The 16,890-nt window shown below is 45.4% G+C and overlaps 1 protein-coding gene across 4 annotated transcripts in view; it reads right to left on the bottom strand.

Moving 5' to 3' along the window:
* LOC101954944 (protein Shroom2) overlaps positions 1 to 16,890 on the bottom strand; it is a 131,701-nt gene that overhangs the window by 37,072 nt on the left and 77,739 nt on the right. For all 4 annotated transcript variants that reach the window (XM_078035385.1, XM_078035386.1, XM_078035384.1 and 1 more), the window contains 3 exons: positions 15,591 to 15,722; positions 10,530 to 12,972; positions 8,918 to 9,018 (listed from right to left, as the gene is read on the bottom strand). In XM_078035385.1, coding sequence (XP_077891511.1) covers positions 8,918 to 9,018; positions 10,530 to 12,972; positions 15,591 to 15,722 — 2,676 coding nt within the window. The remainder of the gene's footprint in view (positions 1 to 8,917; positions 9,019 to 10,529; positions 12,973 to 15,590; positions 15,723 to 16,890) is intronic.

The raw sequence follows: 16,890 nt of genomic DNA, 5'->3' as shown, positions 1-16,890 counted from the left end.
ATCCTTTACAAAGGTTGTCACCCTCTGAATGAGTCACTTAATGCACAGACTCACTTTAAGGTAAAAAAGAGCTTTTTTTGTGGATTCCCCATATTGAGGTTTTTTTTTAAATTATTTTAAAAAATATTTTTAGTTGTAGATGGACACAATACCTTTATTTACTTATTTATTTTTATGTGGTGCTGAGGGTGGAACCCAGTGCTTCACATGTGCTAGGCACGTGCTCTACTGCTGAGCTACAGCCCCAGCCCAAGATTTTTTTTTTAATTTTTTTTTTAGTTATAGATGGACACAATGTCTTTATTTTGTTTATTTATTTTTATGTGGTGCTGAGTGCCTCACACGTGTGAGGCAAGCGCTCTGCCACTGAACCACCACCCTAGCCCCAAGATTTTTTTTAATTGAGATAAAATTCATCCTTGGAATACGCAGACTATATTGGTTTTGAGGATGTTCACCGAGTGATGCAGCTATCACTACTACCTAATTCCAGAACATTTCTACCAATCCAAAAGAAATCTCAATCTCATTAACAGTCTCCACACCCCTGCCCTCCATCCTTACCCCCTGGCTAATCCTCTTCATGGATTTGCCTATTCCAGTTTATATAAATGGAATCATGTGCTATATGGCTTTGAATATTTTTATTAAATTGTTAAATGTCTAAATAAAATCTGTTTTATATTCCTTTTTTTAATAGCTATTAGACTACAAGCATAAAACTAATTTGCAAGGTATATGCAAACAAAATAATAAAGCCACTGTTCACAGGACTTGCTCAAAGTGTTATATTTGAGAAAAGCTGAGCTCAATGTTCTTTCAGGCGACCATTTTGTCACCATGCACAAATCACTCCTTTTTCTTCTCCTTCCTTTCTCCTGGATTCTTACAGGGCTGGAGGTCATAGTGAGCTCTGTGGGAGGGAAACGGGCTCAGCGTGGCCTCAGGGAACCCAGACTTAGCACAGGCATGTGGCTCTAATGTCCTCCTGCAGGATTCCCTTGGGTTTGAGGCAGCTTAAAAAGGACTTGGACATATCTGAATGCAGTTTCTATTTATGTTGAGGACAAGGTGATTCAAAGAACTCTCTTCTAGTCGGGGGTGGTGGTGTCTGCCTATAATACCAGCGACTCAGGAGGCTGAGGCAGGAAGATCACAAGTTGGAAGCCAACCTCGGCAACTTTGCGAAGCCCTAAACAACTTAGTGAGAAGTTGTTTCAAAATGAAAAATACAGGGGCTGGGGATGTGGCTCAAGCGGTAGCGCGCTTGCCTGGCATGCGTGGGGCGCTGGGTTAAATGTTTTCTTGGCTTTCCTACTATTCAAATAGTAGTGAAATCCTTCAAAATGGAATGGAACCACACACACACATACACACACACACACACACACACACAAAAATGACGATGTTATGTCCACTGAAAACTAAAAAATAAATATTAAAAAATTCTCTCTCTCTCTTTTTTTTTTTAAAAAGAGAAAGATACAAAAGGGCTGGGGGATGTGGCTCCGTGGTTAGCACCCCTAGGTTCAATCCCTGGTAACACACACACACACACACACACACACACAAAGAACTTCATTTCACATATGTAGAACCTTCAGAAAATGGGTATTTTCTGAGATTAACTGCAAGAATCTAACAACCACTTAAGACACGAGTCTGTAAGATTCTTTCAACATTAAAATTAAATATATTTCAGGAGGGACTGTGACATGAGTACAGGGTTTTTGCTCAGGGGTGATGAGAATGTTCTGGACCCAGAGAGTGATGTACAAGCCTGTGATGGTCTTGTGAGAGAACGCAACCTTAGTGAGCCTTCAATTCTCTAACAATATCACCAGATAACGCTGGTTTCTCATATACAAAATCTAGCACACACAGAAAGCAGCTAAGGAAAAATCCACTGCAATTAAAAGTTCCTGTGCCCACACTCAAAAGAAAGAGGCTGCCTGGATTTGCAGCCTGTTTCCCAGAGCTCCTAAAATCAAACGATGCTGAAGGATGCCTAGGTGACAGGAAGCATAGAAGGAATGGGTCAACTGAGCCAGGATCCTCCCTGGTCATCAGGTGTGGCCTCTGTAGCCCTTCGCCTTGCTTATCTCTGCAAGGCAGACTTTCAATCTTTCTCTGCTTCTGAAACATCTACTTTATACCATGGCTCATTCATGTTATTATCCTGGCCATTCTTGCTATAATACCCTCTTGTTCTAGGTACTAAGGACTGAACACAGGGATGCTCTACCACTGAGCTACATCCCCAGTCGATTTTGTTTTTTATTTTAAGACAGGATCTCACTAAGTTGCTGAGGCTGACCTTAAACTTGTGATCCTCCTGCCTTAGCCTCCCAGTTGCTGGCATGACAGGTGTATACCACCACACCTGGTGCTATTATGCCCTCTTAAAGGCTGCACCTTCTGCAGGAGTGGGACCACATGGCCAACATTCACAATCCAGGGATGAGAGTTACTTATAATGCTAACACTGGGTAATCCTGCAGGTCCAATGAAGGAGTTCACTACTATTTGAATAGTAGGAAAGCCAAGAAAACATCTATGAGGGCAGTAGATATAGCTTAACAGAAGGGCACCTGCCTGGCATGCATGAGGCCCTGGGTTCAGTCCGCAGGACCATAAAAATAAATAATAAGTAAAAATAATAATTAAAAAAATCTTTGAAATAGGATGCCACAGAGGGTCCCAATCAAGAAACAGGAACCTGATTTCACAATTTTGTTCTAGAATTAAAACAAAAGCACCTAAATTAAACACTGAGCCATGAGAGGCCACAAGAATTAAAAGGCAAAGATGATCCCAAGAATAGTGAGTGATGGCTTTGCCAATGACTTTGCCAATATGAATAATAGACATATAGAGTATTTAAATTCCTACAGCCTCACAAGTGGGTGCCTGTACTACCTCGGCCCCACTGGGCGGGGCACTCAACCAGAACACAGGAGTGAGCTGGAAGAACCTATAGGAGGTGATGGATACAGGTGGGTTTCTGGAGAAAGGCAAAAACTCAATTACAGGCAAACTCATGGTCAACTGAAAAGAGTGAAAGCAAGTAGTCAACAAAGAGAAGAGACCAGAGTAGCTTCCTATATATACCAGAAGGAGCTCCTCCATCCAGAAAGAGGCCATAGTAGACTCCAGGCAACTTACCTGGCTATAAGGGGAGCTCTTGTGTAGTCACCAGAGGCAGGGCACTGGGGAAGGAAGGGGCATCTGTCCCCAGGGCTGTGGATTCTCTTGGGAGAGCAACCACCAGCCCACAGACCCGAAGTCACTCGAAAGCTAAAGTAAACTGCACAATTTAGGTTCCTATGTCAATGAGACTTTTCCCCCATGCAGTACTGAGGCTCAAACCCAGGGTCTCACAAATATTAGGCAAGTGCTGCACCACTGAGTTACACCCTCAGCACGGCTTTCTATGTCAGAACCCAATCAGAAAGCCGAGGCCACAGTCAGAAATGCTGCTTGTAGAAGACTCTGCTTCCCTGCCCCACTTAGATGTCGGAGTTAAATCATCATCTGTATTTTCTTCCCATTTCCCTCAGCACTGGCACTGCATGCAGCTCATGATTCTTTCCCTACCTCTGCATGCCTCCTCTTCCACATGGAGTTTGGTGGGCCTCCTTTCTCCTCCCTGACCTCAGACCCTGCAGCCCTCAGACTGTGGTCCTACAAACTCTTCCTTCCAAATAATGAGGAGTCACAAGAGCAAATCAACAAGTAAACAAAACAGTGGCCTCTAGTCCTGGATCTAGATCTCTTAAGTCCAGATGAGCATAAATAAAAGGGGAAAATGTAGTTCTAAATTAAGGCAGAAAAACAAACCCACCAGTCTCATGCTACGCCTTCTTCCTATGGATACTGCCAATCATTTCAGGGATGATGGCGTCCTGCTCGCAAATGCTCTCTGCACAAAAAGAACACACCTGCTCAGGGGACTTCATTGCGTGGGACTGAAGCTCTGTGGAGGATGCTGCTCTGCCCTGAAAAAATGCCGAGCTTGAGTTTCGCCTTGTTATCCCAACCCATCCAGGACAGGCTACCTAATTACCTAGCAAAGCAGTTCAGAATGGAAAGCTTCAATTGCCCCTTAGCTAACTGAAGGCCAGCAACAGCAAATGTCTGACCTGAAGCAACAAACATGGGGTAGAGCCTGGATGATAAAGCTGTTACTTATTTTGAATTCTACTTAGAGCTGGTTGTATAAATGAACAATCAGTCTTCCCATTAATCATCTCTCAGGGAAAACATCCAAGATGACAACCCTCAGGGTTTAGTTTATGAATTTTATGTTAAAGCATAGTTTTCCCCCTAAAGACCTCTATTTCACATGTACTCAGTTTTTTTTTAACTATATTGGGATTTAGGAGATACACTCTTATTCTTCCCCTCTCCTTCCATCTGTACCAACAAAATGCAAGCCTGGGGTTAACGCCAGCCTGTTAGCACTTGGCAGTGGCTCCCTTAGGCGGAGGCGGAAGTGGCTGAAAGAAGTCAGGGAAGAGGGATTCTGCCAGCCCACAGCCTAGGAGCCGCCCCCAGCTCAGCTTCATCTTCCAGAGCTTCCCAGAATACAATGCTCATGAAAGATGTTCCAATTTGAGAAAAAAAGTATTGCATCTTTGTTCTCTTACAGGGTATCAATCCAGAAAATATGTTCATCTTTTGAGACGTTTATATCTTCTTGATTCTAAATCAAGAGCATAAAGATAAGTAAAAGCCTGTTATACTTAACTGGCATGTAAACTACAATCTTAGTAAAACTTGAGCAAACAAAATATGCCACCGGGGGTGGTTATTCACAATGATCAAGAACTAACTCAAGGAGAGTCAATTTATCTACCACTCATACATCCACTAACCCAATCTTCCAATCATCTATCTGTCCATTCACTTATACACCCCAACTATCCAGCCAGCCAGCCACACCTATCCATGTACCCATCTACTCATCCATCCATCCACTTACTCTTTCATCTATCCAACCACTAATTTCCCATCCATCCACCCACCCACATACCTATCTGTTCACCCATCCACCCTTCCATCCATTCAATCACTCATTTTCCCAAACCCATTCATCCATCAATTCATATACTCTTATTCATCCACCCACCCACCCTTCTATCCATCCAACACCCATTTTCCCATCTATACATACATACATATACCCATCCATTTATCCACCCATCTATCCTTCCAACTATAAGCCCACTCATCCATCCATCCATCCATGCATGCGTGTAACTAACCATTCATTCACCCACCCACCTGAGGAATGTCCATCCAACTGTTCACTCATCCATGTGTCCCTTAATCAGTCCACTCATCCAACCAACCATTTATTCATTTATTTAGCACCCAATCTGTGTAGGAACTGTGTGATATACAGGGTATTGAAAAATGAAAAAGTAAAATCCTGGTCTTCCAGGAGCTATCAGTCTGGTCCAGAAAGAGTGAAGAGGCAGCTCCCAGAAAACAGGAGAAGGGTGTGGCAGATACATTCAAATAGGATATTTGCCATCCTCCCCAATCCATCCCAGTCTGCAGAGGATGCCATTGTTCCCAATGCAACAGGCACCCACTTTGAAAGTTAACACAGAATAATTACAGAACCAGAAGGGGTGTGCATTTCTAAGGTTGTAGTTACACACTGCTGTAAAGCCCTTCACACAGATTTTGCCAAATCCCCATCTCCATTCATTTAAAATGTTTCCCCATAAGTTCTAAACGTGAAACCTCATCAGCTCAATGATGAAATGATTGAGAGTTGAGAACAAAAGCAACTGAATTTTTTAGTATGAAGACATAAGGGAGCCAGGCACAGTGGTGCATGCCTATAATCCCAACAGCTCACAGGCTGAGGCAGGAGGATCATGAGTTCAAAGCTAGCCTCTGCAATAGCAAGGCACTAAGCAACTCAATGAGAACCCGTCTTTAAATAAAATACAATATAGGATGGGGATGTGGCTCAGTGGTCAAGTGCCCCTGAGTTCAATCCCCGGTAAACCACCCCCCCACACACATATACACACAAAAAGACATAAGGGAGAAGCAGGGACATCTCTCCAAGTGTTACATGCCGAATTGTGACTCCTTTCTAAATTCGTATGTTGAAGCCATAACCCCCCAAATCTCAAACTACAACATTTTGGAGGGAGAATCTTTAAAGAGATGTTTAAAATAAAATGAAGTCATTAGGGTAGGTCCTAATCCAATCTGTTTTTTTAAAATATGAAGAGGAGATTAGCACACACAGACAAAAGATCACATGAGGACACAGAAGAATCTACAAGCCAAGGAGAGGTCTCAGGAGGAACACAGTGCAGCTTAATAGCAGCCTGCCAGCCTCCAGAACTGTGAAAGGATCAATGTAACAGCCCTAGGGAATACACACACCCTGTCTTGGAGGGAAGGCCAGTGGCAGGGTGTGGCCCTTTGCAAGAAGCAGACCCTACTGGGGTCTGAGCTTGAGGACCTGGTACAAAACCTCAGAAAGCTGCTGTGGAAAGACCAGGCAGATGAGATCTGTGAGGCAGGTCATTAGGGTCAGCTGGGGTAAGTGAAAGCCACTAGATCTGCTCCCTTGGGTCCAATCACTACTGTAATCTGCCCAAACGCCACAGAACTCTCTCCTCTGACTTCTGATGCATCATAGAAAGTTTAAAAGATTTATAATTACAGGTCACCCCTTCAGTTGCAAATATTTGTGACATTCTTTCCCTCCTACACTGGGAGGCTCTATAGGATCCTGAACCTCACAAAAGATGTTATCTCCATTTGACTTGGATGAACGCCAGCAAATACAAATAATTCCTAACATTGTTCTTCATGTTATTCCCAACAGAAGGCAACAAAAACCATTTTTTATTTGCATCAGTTATCAAGTTAGTAATTTATTCATTATAAAAGCATGTTTTACTTTAAACTTGTGCACTTTATTAGGTATCTTTATATCTTCACATAATAGACTTTATTTCTATTATTATAAACTTTTATTTCTATAATTTTCACACTTAACTTTTCTTTTTTCTTTTTTTTAAATTGAGCTAGGCGTGCTCTATTACCAAGCTATACCCCCAGCCCTTTTTTATTTTTCAGATCAAGTCTCACTAAAATGCCCAGATCGGCCTCAAACTTGCCACCCTCCTGTCTTGGCCTCTTGGGTCACTGGGATTATAGGTGTATATTACAACGCCAGCTTCACATTTAATTTTTCAAGCATATTCTTTCTTGCTGATCCTTCAGAAAATTAAACAGTCCGTGGGAAAAGCTGAAAATGACTTTTTAATAGTCATATTTTAGAATTTCATTGGGACTTGCTGCTCTTAAAAGCACACACACACACAATAATTCTGAAAATTGCTGGGTTTGTAGCTCAAAAGCAGGCGGCTTCTGGAACTAATTTCTTCAGAGTGTTTATATAGTCTGCTGGAAGACACAGCTATGATTTTACAAAAGCACATGGCCCCTCCTTTCTTCCTCCTGACCCTCTCAGTATGGATAGTGCTACTTTTGCACACAAATAGGATGCACATTATCCCTGTTAGCAGTGACAGTCTCTATGCACAGGAGTGGAGCTATGCCCCAACCACCATGCGTGTCCTCTGCACAGTTTAAATGCTCATGGCATGGAGCAGAGTGCAGGAGCAGAGAAAGCACCATGTGTGCAGAGGTAGCTGCCAGCCCCTGCCAGCCGTGCACTGCACAGCTGGCCCCACAACTGCAGAGGCGCCTGGAAGCCAGCTTTGCAAACAGACCACAGCTGGCATATGGCACGTGACTCACTCAGAAGCCACAGTAATAAAGCTGTAATTGTGCTCCTCAGACACTGCTAAGTTCTGTAGGTGGATTATTCACCAGCTTCTCTTACCCTGGGTTCATTTTAGCCACGCAGACTGATCTGTAATTGCAGGGGCTTCCTACACAGGCACACACTCAGTATCAATCCTGTTGCCTCAGAGTCACATAAGTATTGGATCTTTTTGTATGAAGTTAATAGCATTCAGTTTCAAGCCAAATGAAATAAAATCCCATCACATAGGCTCTTGAAAGTAAACATCTAAACTGGCTATTTCTGCAAAGGAACCTGAGCGTTGGGGCCAGCATTTAATTTGAACATTGCACCAATCAAACAAGATTCCCAAGACAAGAGAAAAATCCTCTCAGATCTCCATCCGTGTATTTATTCCCATGTGTCCATCAGCCCTTATAAAGCAAGGTTACACCATATCCTCTGCAAAGATGCACACTCTCCTCTCCTGCCCTCTTCATGCAGAAAAGTCAGGATTATGGTATATATTTAATCCAAATCCCATCCTCCCACATCTAAACAGCTGTCTGTGCAACTGCCTAAAATCATGGAGGCAACACTAGCACCCTGCTGCCACCAACTTACTTGACTTCTATTTTCAATCTCAAAATTAACTCATTAAATCAGTCCAATGTAGGAAGGCTTGCCTTACTCCTTTCTGAATGAGAATCCTTAGATGCAACTGCAATTGCATCTGAGACCTTGGCCCACAAACACAGCTGTGTGCGGATGGATGGTGAAAGCATCCTTTCAGCCGTAGCCTTCTGTACAAAGCACTTAGTTTCAAGTATGCTAAACTGGACTTTACATATTGTTCCCATAAAGCATCTCACTACACAGAAAACACAGCATGTATTTTAAGAACAAAAATGCCACCATGGCAATGCTTCTTTGGGCAGGGCTAGGGGGCACACGGGCTCTGCTCAGAACTCCAGGGTATCATGGGGGTCAGAAATCATGCTTGGTTACAGTTACTTTGGGTTTGGGAAACACTACACAGCCCATGTCAGCCCGGCATTCACCATCCATTAAAAAAAAAAAAGTCCCCAAGTCATCTTTTTAGCAACCCCAAATCTAAATTTCACCTACCGTACAGCAGACTGTCCCTCCTCAGCACAGACTGTGGAGAGAACTGCTTCTTGATGCCCACTCGGCTCCTCCGACTGCCTTCGCGGCTTGACAGCCACTTCCTGCAAAGGCAGCACATGAGACAACCAGTCACCAGGCTGCTCTCCTAAGACATCTCATCTGTTATTAGGAAACCCCTCATTTGTGGGTTCGCCCTGCACGCCTGTCCCACAACGCCAGTGACGCTGCCTGTTGTCTCGGACTGAGACCCAGCCACGGAGCATGCCCATTCAGCTCTACAAAGCGTTTCATTGAGATGACTGACCTAAGACCCCAGCATCCACTTCTGGACAGGAAATAGAACTCCTACATGAAGCCTGTGAAACCATGTGACACACTGGTCAAAAGAAATCAAACAAAAGACAGCTGGTCACAAGTCATCGTGGACTTGTCCTAGGACTTGTTGGAAGCTAGAATTCTTCACTCTTGACTGAACAAGCACAGAATTCCCAGAGGTCACTCTAACAGCCCAAAGCCAGGCAGCAAGGGAGCAGAAACAAAATCTCGCAGTGTCTGCATGGGTTCTCAGCACCAGGTGGCCTCCATGCACATTCTGGACACCCTGCATTAAGGCTATTACTGGTTCTTTTACAGGTGACTGCATCTGGCCAGGCATGATGGCGCATGCTTATAACCCACACTACCTGGGAGGCTAAGGCAGGAGGACAGCAAGTTTGAGGCCAGCCTGGGCAACTGAACAATAGTGTGCCTCAAAATAAAATATAGCTCAGAGGTAGAGCACCCCTGGGATCAATGCTCAGTATGGAGAAACATACACACACACACACACACACAAAGAAACAATCTATTACTGCAACAATGTTTTTCTCTGAAACATACAGATGCAGATGGAATAAGCAGAAAAAGCAGATAGGGGTCTGGGATTGTGGCTCAGTGGTAGAGCGCTCATCTAGCACGTGAGAGGCACGTGAGAGGCGCTAGGTCGAATCCTCAGCACCACATAAATATAAATAAAATAAAGGCAAAAAGAAAAAGCAGACAGAAGGACAGGGAGACAGAAGAAAGGGAGAGGGAAAGATTGTGGACTTTGAAGTACTAATACGAATATGTGGTTTTCAAGAAAGATAGGAGTTAATGCTCAACATCAAAACTGTCACTTAAAATAGTGCAATAGTTCACTACATTTTTAAATCCACTTTGTCCCACAATAATCCTAAGAGTGCTTATAAATTTTTTAAAAAGATAAATATTAAGTGGCATCAATGTTTGACAATTGGCTATCAGATGTTAAGCCCTTAGCTAAAACACGTGTTTTCATTTCAGAGGGGTGCATTACCATTTTCTAAAGCACTCTCTCCCACCCTGTCCAGCTCCCCAAATTCCTTGTTTAGCATGAAGGTGGGACAACTAGTTAAGGGGAAAGACTGTGAAGCAAGGGATTCGGAAAAGGAGGCTAAGAATAGTGTTTTACACTTCCATGCAGGTGCCAATTCCGTCTCTAAGGCCCTCTCACCTGCAGTGATACAGGCCATCCTATTCTGGGTACGTCCTGTAGATGTCTCAAGGTCAAGGCTGGGGCAGACTAGACCCTTGCTCATAGCAGGATGCTTACCTGTGTGTAGTGGTCTGTGGGTGGTGACGACCGGGACCTTTCATGGACGTACTGTGGCCTGTGGTGCTGGTCCAAACCCACATCTAAAATGTCATCTGCTGAGTGATACCGCCCAGCACTCTTGGCCTCCAGGGGCTTCCTCTGCTCCTTCCAAGAGGCTTGGTACTCTGCAAAGGTCCCAAGTCTCTGAGGTGGGTCCAATTTCCCGAACTTTTCTGCTTCCCTGTGACCACTGAGGATTTCTCCAAAGGAAGTGGCACGAGACCTAGTCTGGAACCCAGAGTCTGCCCCCTCACTCCTGTGGCCTGCTGTCCGCGGCCTCTCCACCTTCTCCCTCGGGACTCCACATAGAGCTTGTCTCTGGCCTGGTCTCTGGAGGAGGGGTTTGCTTGTTTCCTCAAAAAACTTCCACCGGTCAGCAAATGTGCCCACAGTATCCTCGGGTGAGGTGGGATGCTGGTGAGGGCTGCAATCCACCGAGAGCCCCACCTCATTCATTTTCTCTGGTTCAGAGTACGACTTCAGTTTCTGCTCGGCTGTGAACCGTTTCCGGCCTCCAATACGAGGAACGTGGGGCATGCCACCTCCAGATGAGGGTGGCTTGGCCAGTCCTGCCTCACAGAAGTGGGGGACAGAGTTTGGCTCCTGAGGGAATGAAGATAAGGTGCTGTGATCCCCAGTCCTGTGTTCTAGTGACCCGGGATACTGGTCCACTGGGTTGGGGTCTAAATCCCGGCGCTTAAAGGAGGTGGCTCTCAGGACCCGTGCTTGGGCCTCTTTCAGGTGGTCTTTATAGGTGCTAGAGAAGGAACCTTCTAGGGTGCTACCCACCTCAGCTGTCCAGCTGCTGGCACTGTCCTCGGCCTCACTGGCTCCAGCCAGCGTCACCGTGCTCTTGCTTTTCTGCAGCTTGGCTCTACGCATCTGGATCTCATTCCTCAGAGTGGTGGCAAATCGGTCACTTCTCCGTGTTGGCTTACCCACCTGGGCATCGAATGGCGGTAGCTTCTCAGTGCCACCATCCTGGCCATTCTCGGGCTGGCACATCCCCTCCTGGGTCAGGGAGTGCAGCATGGGTGTCCTCTGGCGGGAGATTCTGCTGCTCTCTCCCTCCGCCCACTGGAAGCCCTCAGCTGTCTTCTGTGGACTGGCTTTCTCAGCACGGCTGGCTCTGGGAGGCTCTTGGATTCCCGAGAAGCAGCCTTCGGCCCCTGAATCCAGTAGGGGACACTGCTCTCTCTCCGGGGCATCCAGAGCCTGCTCATGCTGAGGTAGGTAGCATCGTGGGCTCTGGCCCATCAGGTGTGTGGGAGCATGCTCCAGGGCTCCCGAGGCTGCATCCGAAGGCCAAGACTCCCCACGGAGCTTTGTCACCTGGGTGCTTCCCTGCAGGGGCTGCCTGGCAGGCACGCAGTAATAGTGGCTCAACCCACCACTGTCCACCTTCTGGTTGGCAGCACCGGGCCACCTCCCCACAGAGGGGCCGTCATCTTGGTGGTGTGTGGCAAGAGGCTCCTGCCGACCTCCAGAGAGGGCCACCCGCTGCAGTTCCTTTGGTGACACAGGGGCCCTGTGGCTTTGGTCACTGCATTGGCGCAGGTGCTGACCCCCAGGGTGAGGTTGCCGGAAATGCACCTCTGAGCCGAACAGCCTGTCGGGAGCCCCTAGAGAACTGCCTGCCCTGTCATCTAAGCACAGCCAACCACAGTCCGTGTGGCCCTCCAGCGGGTAGCCATGGCCTCCCACTTCCTTCCCACTACTTGGGCATACCAGCCTTCGCCGATCAGTCCTCTCTGGTCTCCAATCACTTCGGGGTTGAGCCCGAGCCAGGGCTGTAAAGTGCTGCGTGGTGGCTGCCTCTGAGAATGGAGGGCCTTGCACCTTCTCATGGCTCTTGGTGGCAGCAAAGCTATCACTGCGCAGAGGAGGTGGGGGAGGAGGGGGGGAAGAAGAGTTTTTTTTCTTGTCAGGAACATACCAAACTGGCCCAAAACTGGATCTCCCAGAAGTGGCCAACTTAGGCTCAGCATTGTCCTCTGGCCAGGGGCTTTTACTGCTATCATTAGGTATCCTGGCTGGGAAACACAGTGACCTGTCCTCTGGGACCTGAGGATCACTCATGGCCTGGCCTTGCCGGCTGCTATGCCTAGAGGCCTCCCAAAGGCCAACTTTGTAGAGGATGTTCTCTGCAGACGAGGCATCGGCCTTGGGCAAAGTGTGGTCAGGGGTGCTGGAGCTGGTGGAAAATGAGCCGTAAGCTGAGTCCCTCTTGCTGTGGCTGCTCAGGTGGTCAATGCTGCTGTTGGACTTGGCAGCTGAGAGGCGTCCAGAGGGCTGGGAGGAGTGGTCCAGGCTATCCACGCTCCCCAGGGAGCTGAAGTGGTCAGAAGTGCGCTGCAGGTTCGTCTGCTCCCAGGAGCCAGACAGGTCATGGGAGGAAGAACTAGAAAAACAAGAAGAATGATTTGCTTTAGCATCCAGTGACAACAAAGGACAAGATCAGAGGGCAACGGAATTGTGAACAGAGCTGGCTGGCACTCTGTGGATGAAGATGCTGGATGATAACTTCTTAATGTAAGATTCCCTGGGTCTGAGATTTTAGTTTGGCACATCTCAATTGTGGCTTGGTGAGATGCTCTGAGAGCAGGCTGAAGAGACTATGTCCTACCTGCTTTTAAACAGACCCCTTGCAATGCCAGCACATTTCCCAACTTCATGCCTACATCACTAGGAGGCAATGCCTCGATGAACACTCCTATGGCCCATCAACAGCTAACTGTAGGTGTTGGTAAATGATAATTCATGAGCTAAGTAAGAGTGGTTCTGTTCTTATCAAATGGTCAAGGCAAAAGAAATCAAAGGCATAATATTTCTCCCTTGTAACCTATGAAAATTATATGAAATTCAAAATTCACTTCATAAATGAAGTTTTCTAGAGCACAGCTAAACCCATTTGTCGACACATTGGCTGTAGCTGCTTTGGCACCACCATAGCAGAGTGAATAAGTGGCAGAGATTGTCTGACCTGAAAAGCTAAAAATATTTACTATCTAACCCTTTAAAGAATGGCTTTCAGACCCCTGTTTCAGTGTATGCAATGATTTTCTGATTCCCCACTTTGTTTTCCCCTTATAGTACCAGAGATTGGGCTATGTGTATGTTAAGCAAGCACTGTATCACTAAGTTATATACCCAGTTCTTTATTTTGTTTATTCATCCTCACATGTATGAGACAAGTTCTCTGCTACTGAGCTACAACCCCAGCCCACACACCCAGTTCTTTTTTTATTTTTTTGGTCTACCACTGAGCTACATCACCAGACCCCTGTTTTTTGAGAAGGGATCCTGCTAAGTTGCTGAAGCTTGTCTCAAACTGCCATCCTCCTGCCTTGGCCTCCGAAGGAGCTGTGATTACAGACGTGTGCCATTGCACCCAGTTCCAAAGATTCTTATTATGGATTATTCACCCAAAGGAAGTAAACAGATGAGAACAATTTTAAAGTTAAAAAAGAGACTTTAGGGATAACATTTCTTTTCCAAACCCAAATATCAGAGTATGATTAGCTCTTCTCTAAATGCTCAGTTGATTTGATATTTAAAAGAAGCAACAGGCTTTCCCAGCAAGATCATATGCTGCTTGTGTTCAGGTAAATGATTAAACCTTGTGATTCACTAGTGCTATACACGAACAACAAAAATCACATATTCCTAATCAGGATGATGTCTAAGAAGGAGGAATAAAGGGTTGATCAAGATATTAAATATTCTCTGACATAGTAACTCTATGCTAGGACTCATATATCTTAATGATACAGATATTCATCCAGGATATTAGATTCTTCCCTTGAAGTTTCACAAAGCTGTGCTATTCATGCTTCAAGCAAGAAAAAAAGCCAAATTAGGTTTGGGGAGAACAAGGATGGGAAAGAAGGCAGTATGACAAGCACAAGGGTGTAGTGAGGAGAATGGACTGGCTGGTCACATGAGGTTTTTAATACTGCATCCTCTTAAGGGCAGAAGCAGCATCACCAGAAACACTGCATGTTCCTGAAATTCTCCCACCAGGGACGATTCTTCCACAAGTTCTTAATTCCAGGCAGACAGAAACAACACTAAGTACAGTTTCCACACAGATGTGGGCAGTACTCATTTCTAATTAAGAGCTGCCAGCTGGGCATGATGGTGCATGTCTGTAACTGCTGTGACTCAGGAGGCTAAGGCAGGAGGACCATAAATTCGAAGGCAGCTTCAGCAACTTAGCAAGACCCTAAGCAACTTAGTGAGACCCCATCTAAAAAAGAGGAGTGAGCAGGGATGTCACTCAGTGGTTAAGCTTCCCTGGGTTAAATCCCTAGTTCGGAGGGTGGGGGTGTTTAGTCACATAGACTAAGTGGAGATGCTATTAAAGTCACTTAGTTTTGAAATGAAAAGCCCATTTTTCACTTAAGTTTCATGACTCAGTTGAGAATCTATGGCTTTTCAAAAATACCAACCTCTCACTACCTTAAACAAGTAATAAATACTGTATTTGAGAGGTAATTCCTTCACACTACTTCAGTACTTTTCTTTGTAGTTTTGCAGCTAACATTTATTAATAGCCAAAAATGGATTTTGAAATGGTTATGTTAGCTTCAAAACACACACACACACACAAACTAACAAGCACATGGATACACTTGCACACTCAAATACAAGTATACGTAGATACACACAGATATGCACACATATATGCTTACAGGCATACTCACACATGCATGAGGATACATACACGTGTATAAACACACACATCCCAAAACTATGCTATCTGCCACTAACACCCTGACACGTGAGAGAAAGCATGCTTGCTTATTGTTGCACTGTCATTTATTTTCATTAGTATAGTTGTTTTCCACCCTCACCCATGTGCCTCCTTAGTGAAAAATTCAGTTCTAACTCTACTCAAGCATTGAGTTTTCCGATGAGAAATGTCAAAGTCATTCTAAAGTCAAGAAGCACACTGGAATATCTGAGCATCTGCAGACTATTACAGATTTTACATCCTCCTGGAAAATGGGCATCTACCTCGCATGGTGTCGGCTGTGCCAGGAAGGGCAGCCACTGGCAGCAGGGAACTGAGAGGAGACTGGCTCAGGGTGTCCATCGGAGAACTTGGTGGCGTGCCAGGAGTGAGGCCTCCAGCTCAGCTCACTCCTCCTGGAAAAGAATGCAGACACGTGAGGGAATTTGACACCCTAGATGCATTTGTGCCAAGACAGGAGCCCAGGAACAGAAATCAGTTGCACCTGTCCGGGAGGGATCTGCAGCACCCCGTGCTTCCCACCATATCCATGCACGCAGGCTTATTCATTTCAGATTTTATGAGTGATCCTTTTGCCCAAAAGCAGAGTGGCAATCACAAGCTCCAAAATGTGAAGCAGTTCTCCAAAAATACATGCAATTTGGGCTGGGGTTATGGCTCAGTAGTAGAGCATTTGCCTGGCACATGTGAGGCACTAGGTTCGATTCTCAGCACCACATATCAATAAATGAATATAAAAATATAAAGGTTCGTCAACATCTAAAAAACATTAAAAATGTATATATGCAATTTGTCAATTAAGACATTTATACATGTAAAAAATAAATAAAATTTATTCCAAATAACTAAGTAAACAAAACTTGCCCTCTCCCTTCCCCCTGTAATATAGAATGCAAACACATTTTCCTGTCTTTTGTAGTATAACTTTGAACAGAACCCTGAGCCTCCTTGGTGAGAAGGGACTGAAGTGGAGAAGTAGTCAGTGTGCCCACATGCCCTGCTGACAGGGGCACAGTTTAGACTGCATATCTCTATTTGCTAGCTAAGTAAATCCAGCTATCTTGTCATTAACCAAGACTAGGAGAGTCATCTTCTTCTGAGTCTCTCCATATGTACTGTCAGCTCAACCACTGAATGACCATGACGTCCTGCACCAACAGGCTTGAGTCCCTTCCATCCAGGGCCTCTCTACATGGTCTGAACCTTGCCAGGTTCCCACGCCACCATCTGCACCTTCCCAGATGTGGGCACACCTGCCCAGGTCAGGTGTGACAAGGTGTGTCCGGCTGAAGTCTCTAGGGATGCTGGTAACCTACATAATGGAGTCTCTCCAGTGGTAGAGGCAAGCGCTCTACCACTGAGCCACAACCCCAGCCCTGGAAATTCTACTTCATGCCACTAATTTCAGGTTGACTTTTGATGCAACAAAGATGACTAGATGTTGTCAGATATACAGACCCACCCAAGCTCTCGTCTTCAAAGTTACTCTTTGAAGCTAGCTTTACTTTCCACTTTTCTAATTTGAGACAGAAATGACCTCACCTTGGACAATTTATAGACCAA

This window comes from Ictidomys tridecemlineatus, chromosome Y (genome assembly GCF_052094955.1).
Source record: "Ictidomys tridecemlineatus isolate mIctTri1 chromosome Y, mIctTri1.hap1, whole genome shotgun sequence".
Lineage (NCBI taxonomy): Eukaryota > Metazoa > Chordata > Mammalia > Rodentia > Sciuridae > Ictidomys > Ictidomys tridecemlineatus.
Note: the sequence above shows the minus strand (reverse complement) of the source record. Positions and strands in the feature narration are given on the sequence as shown.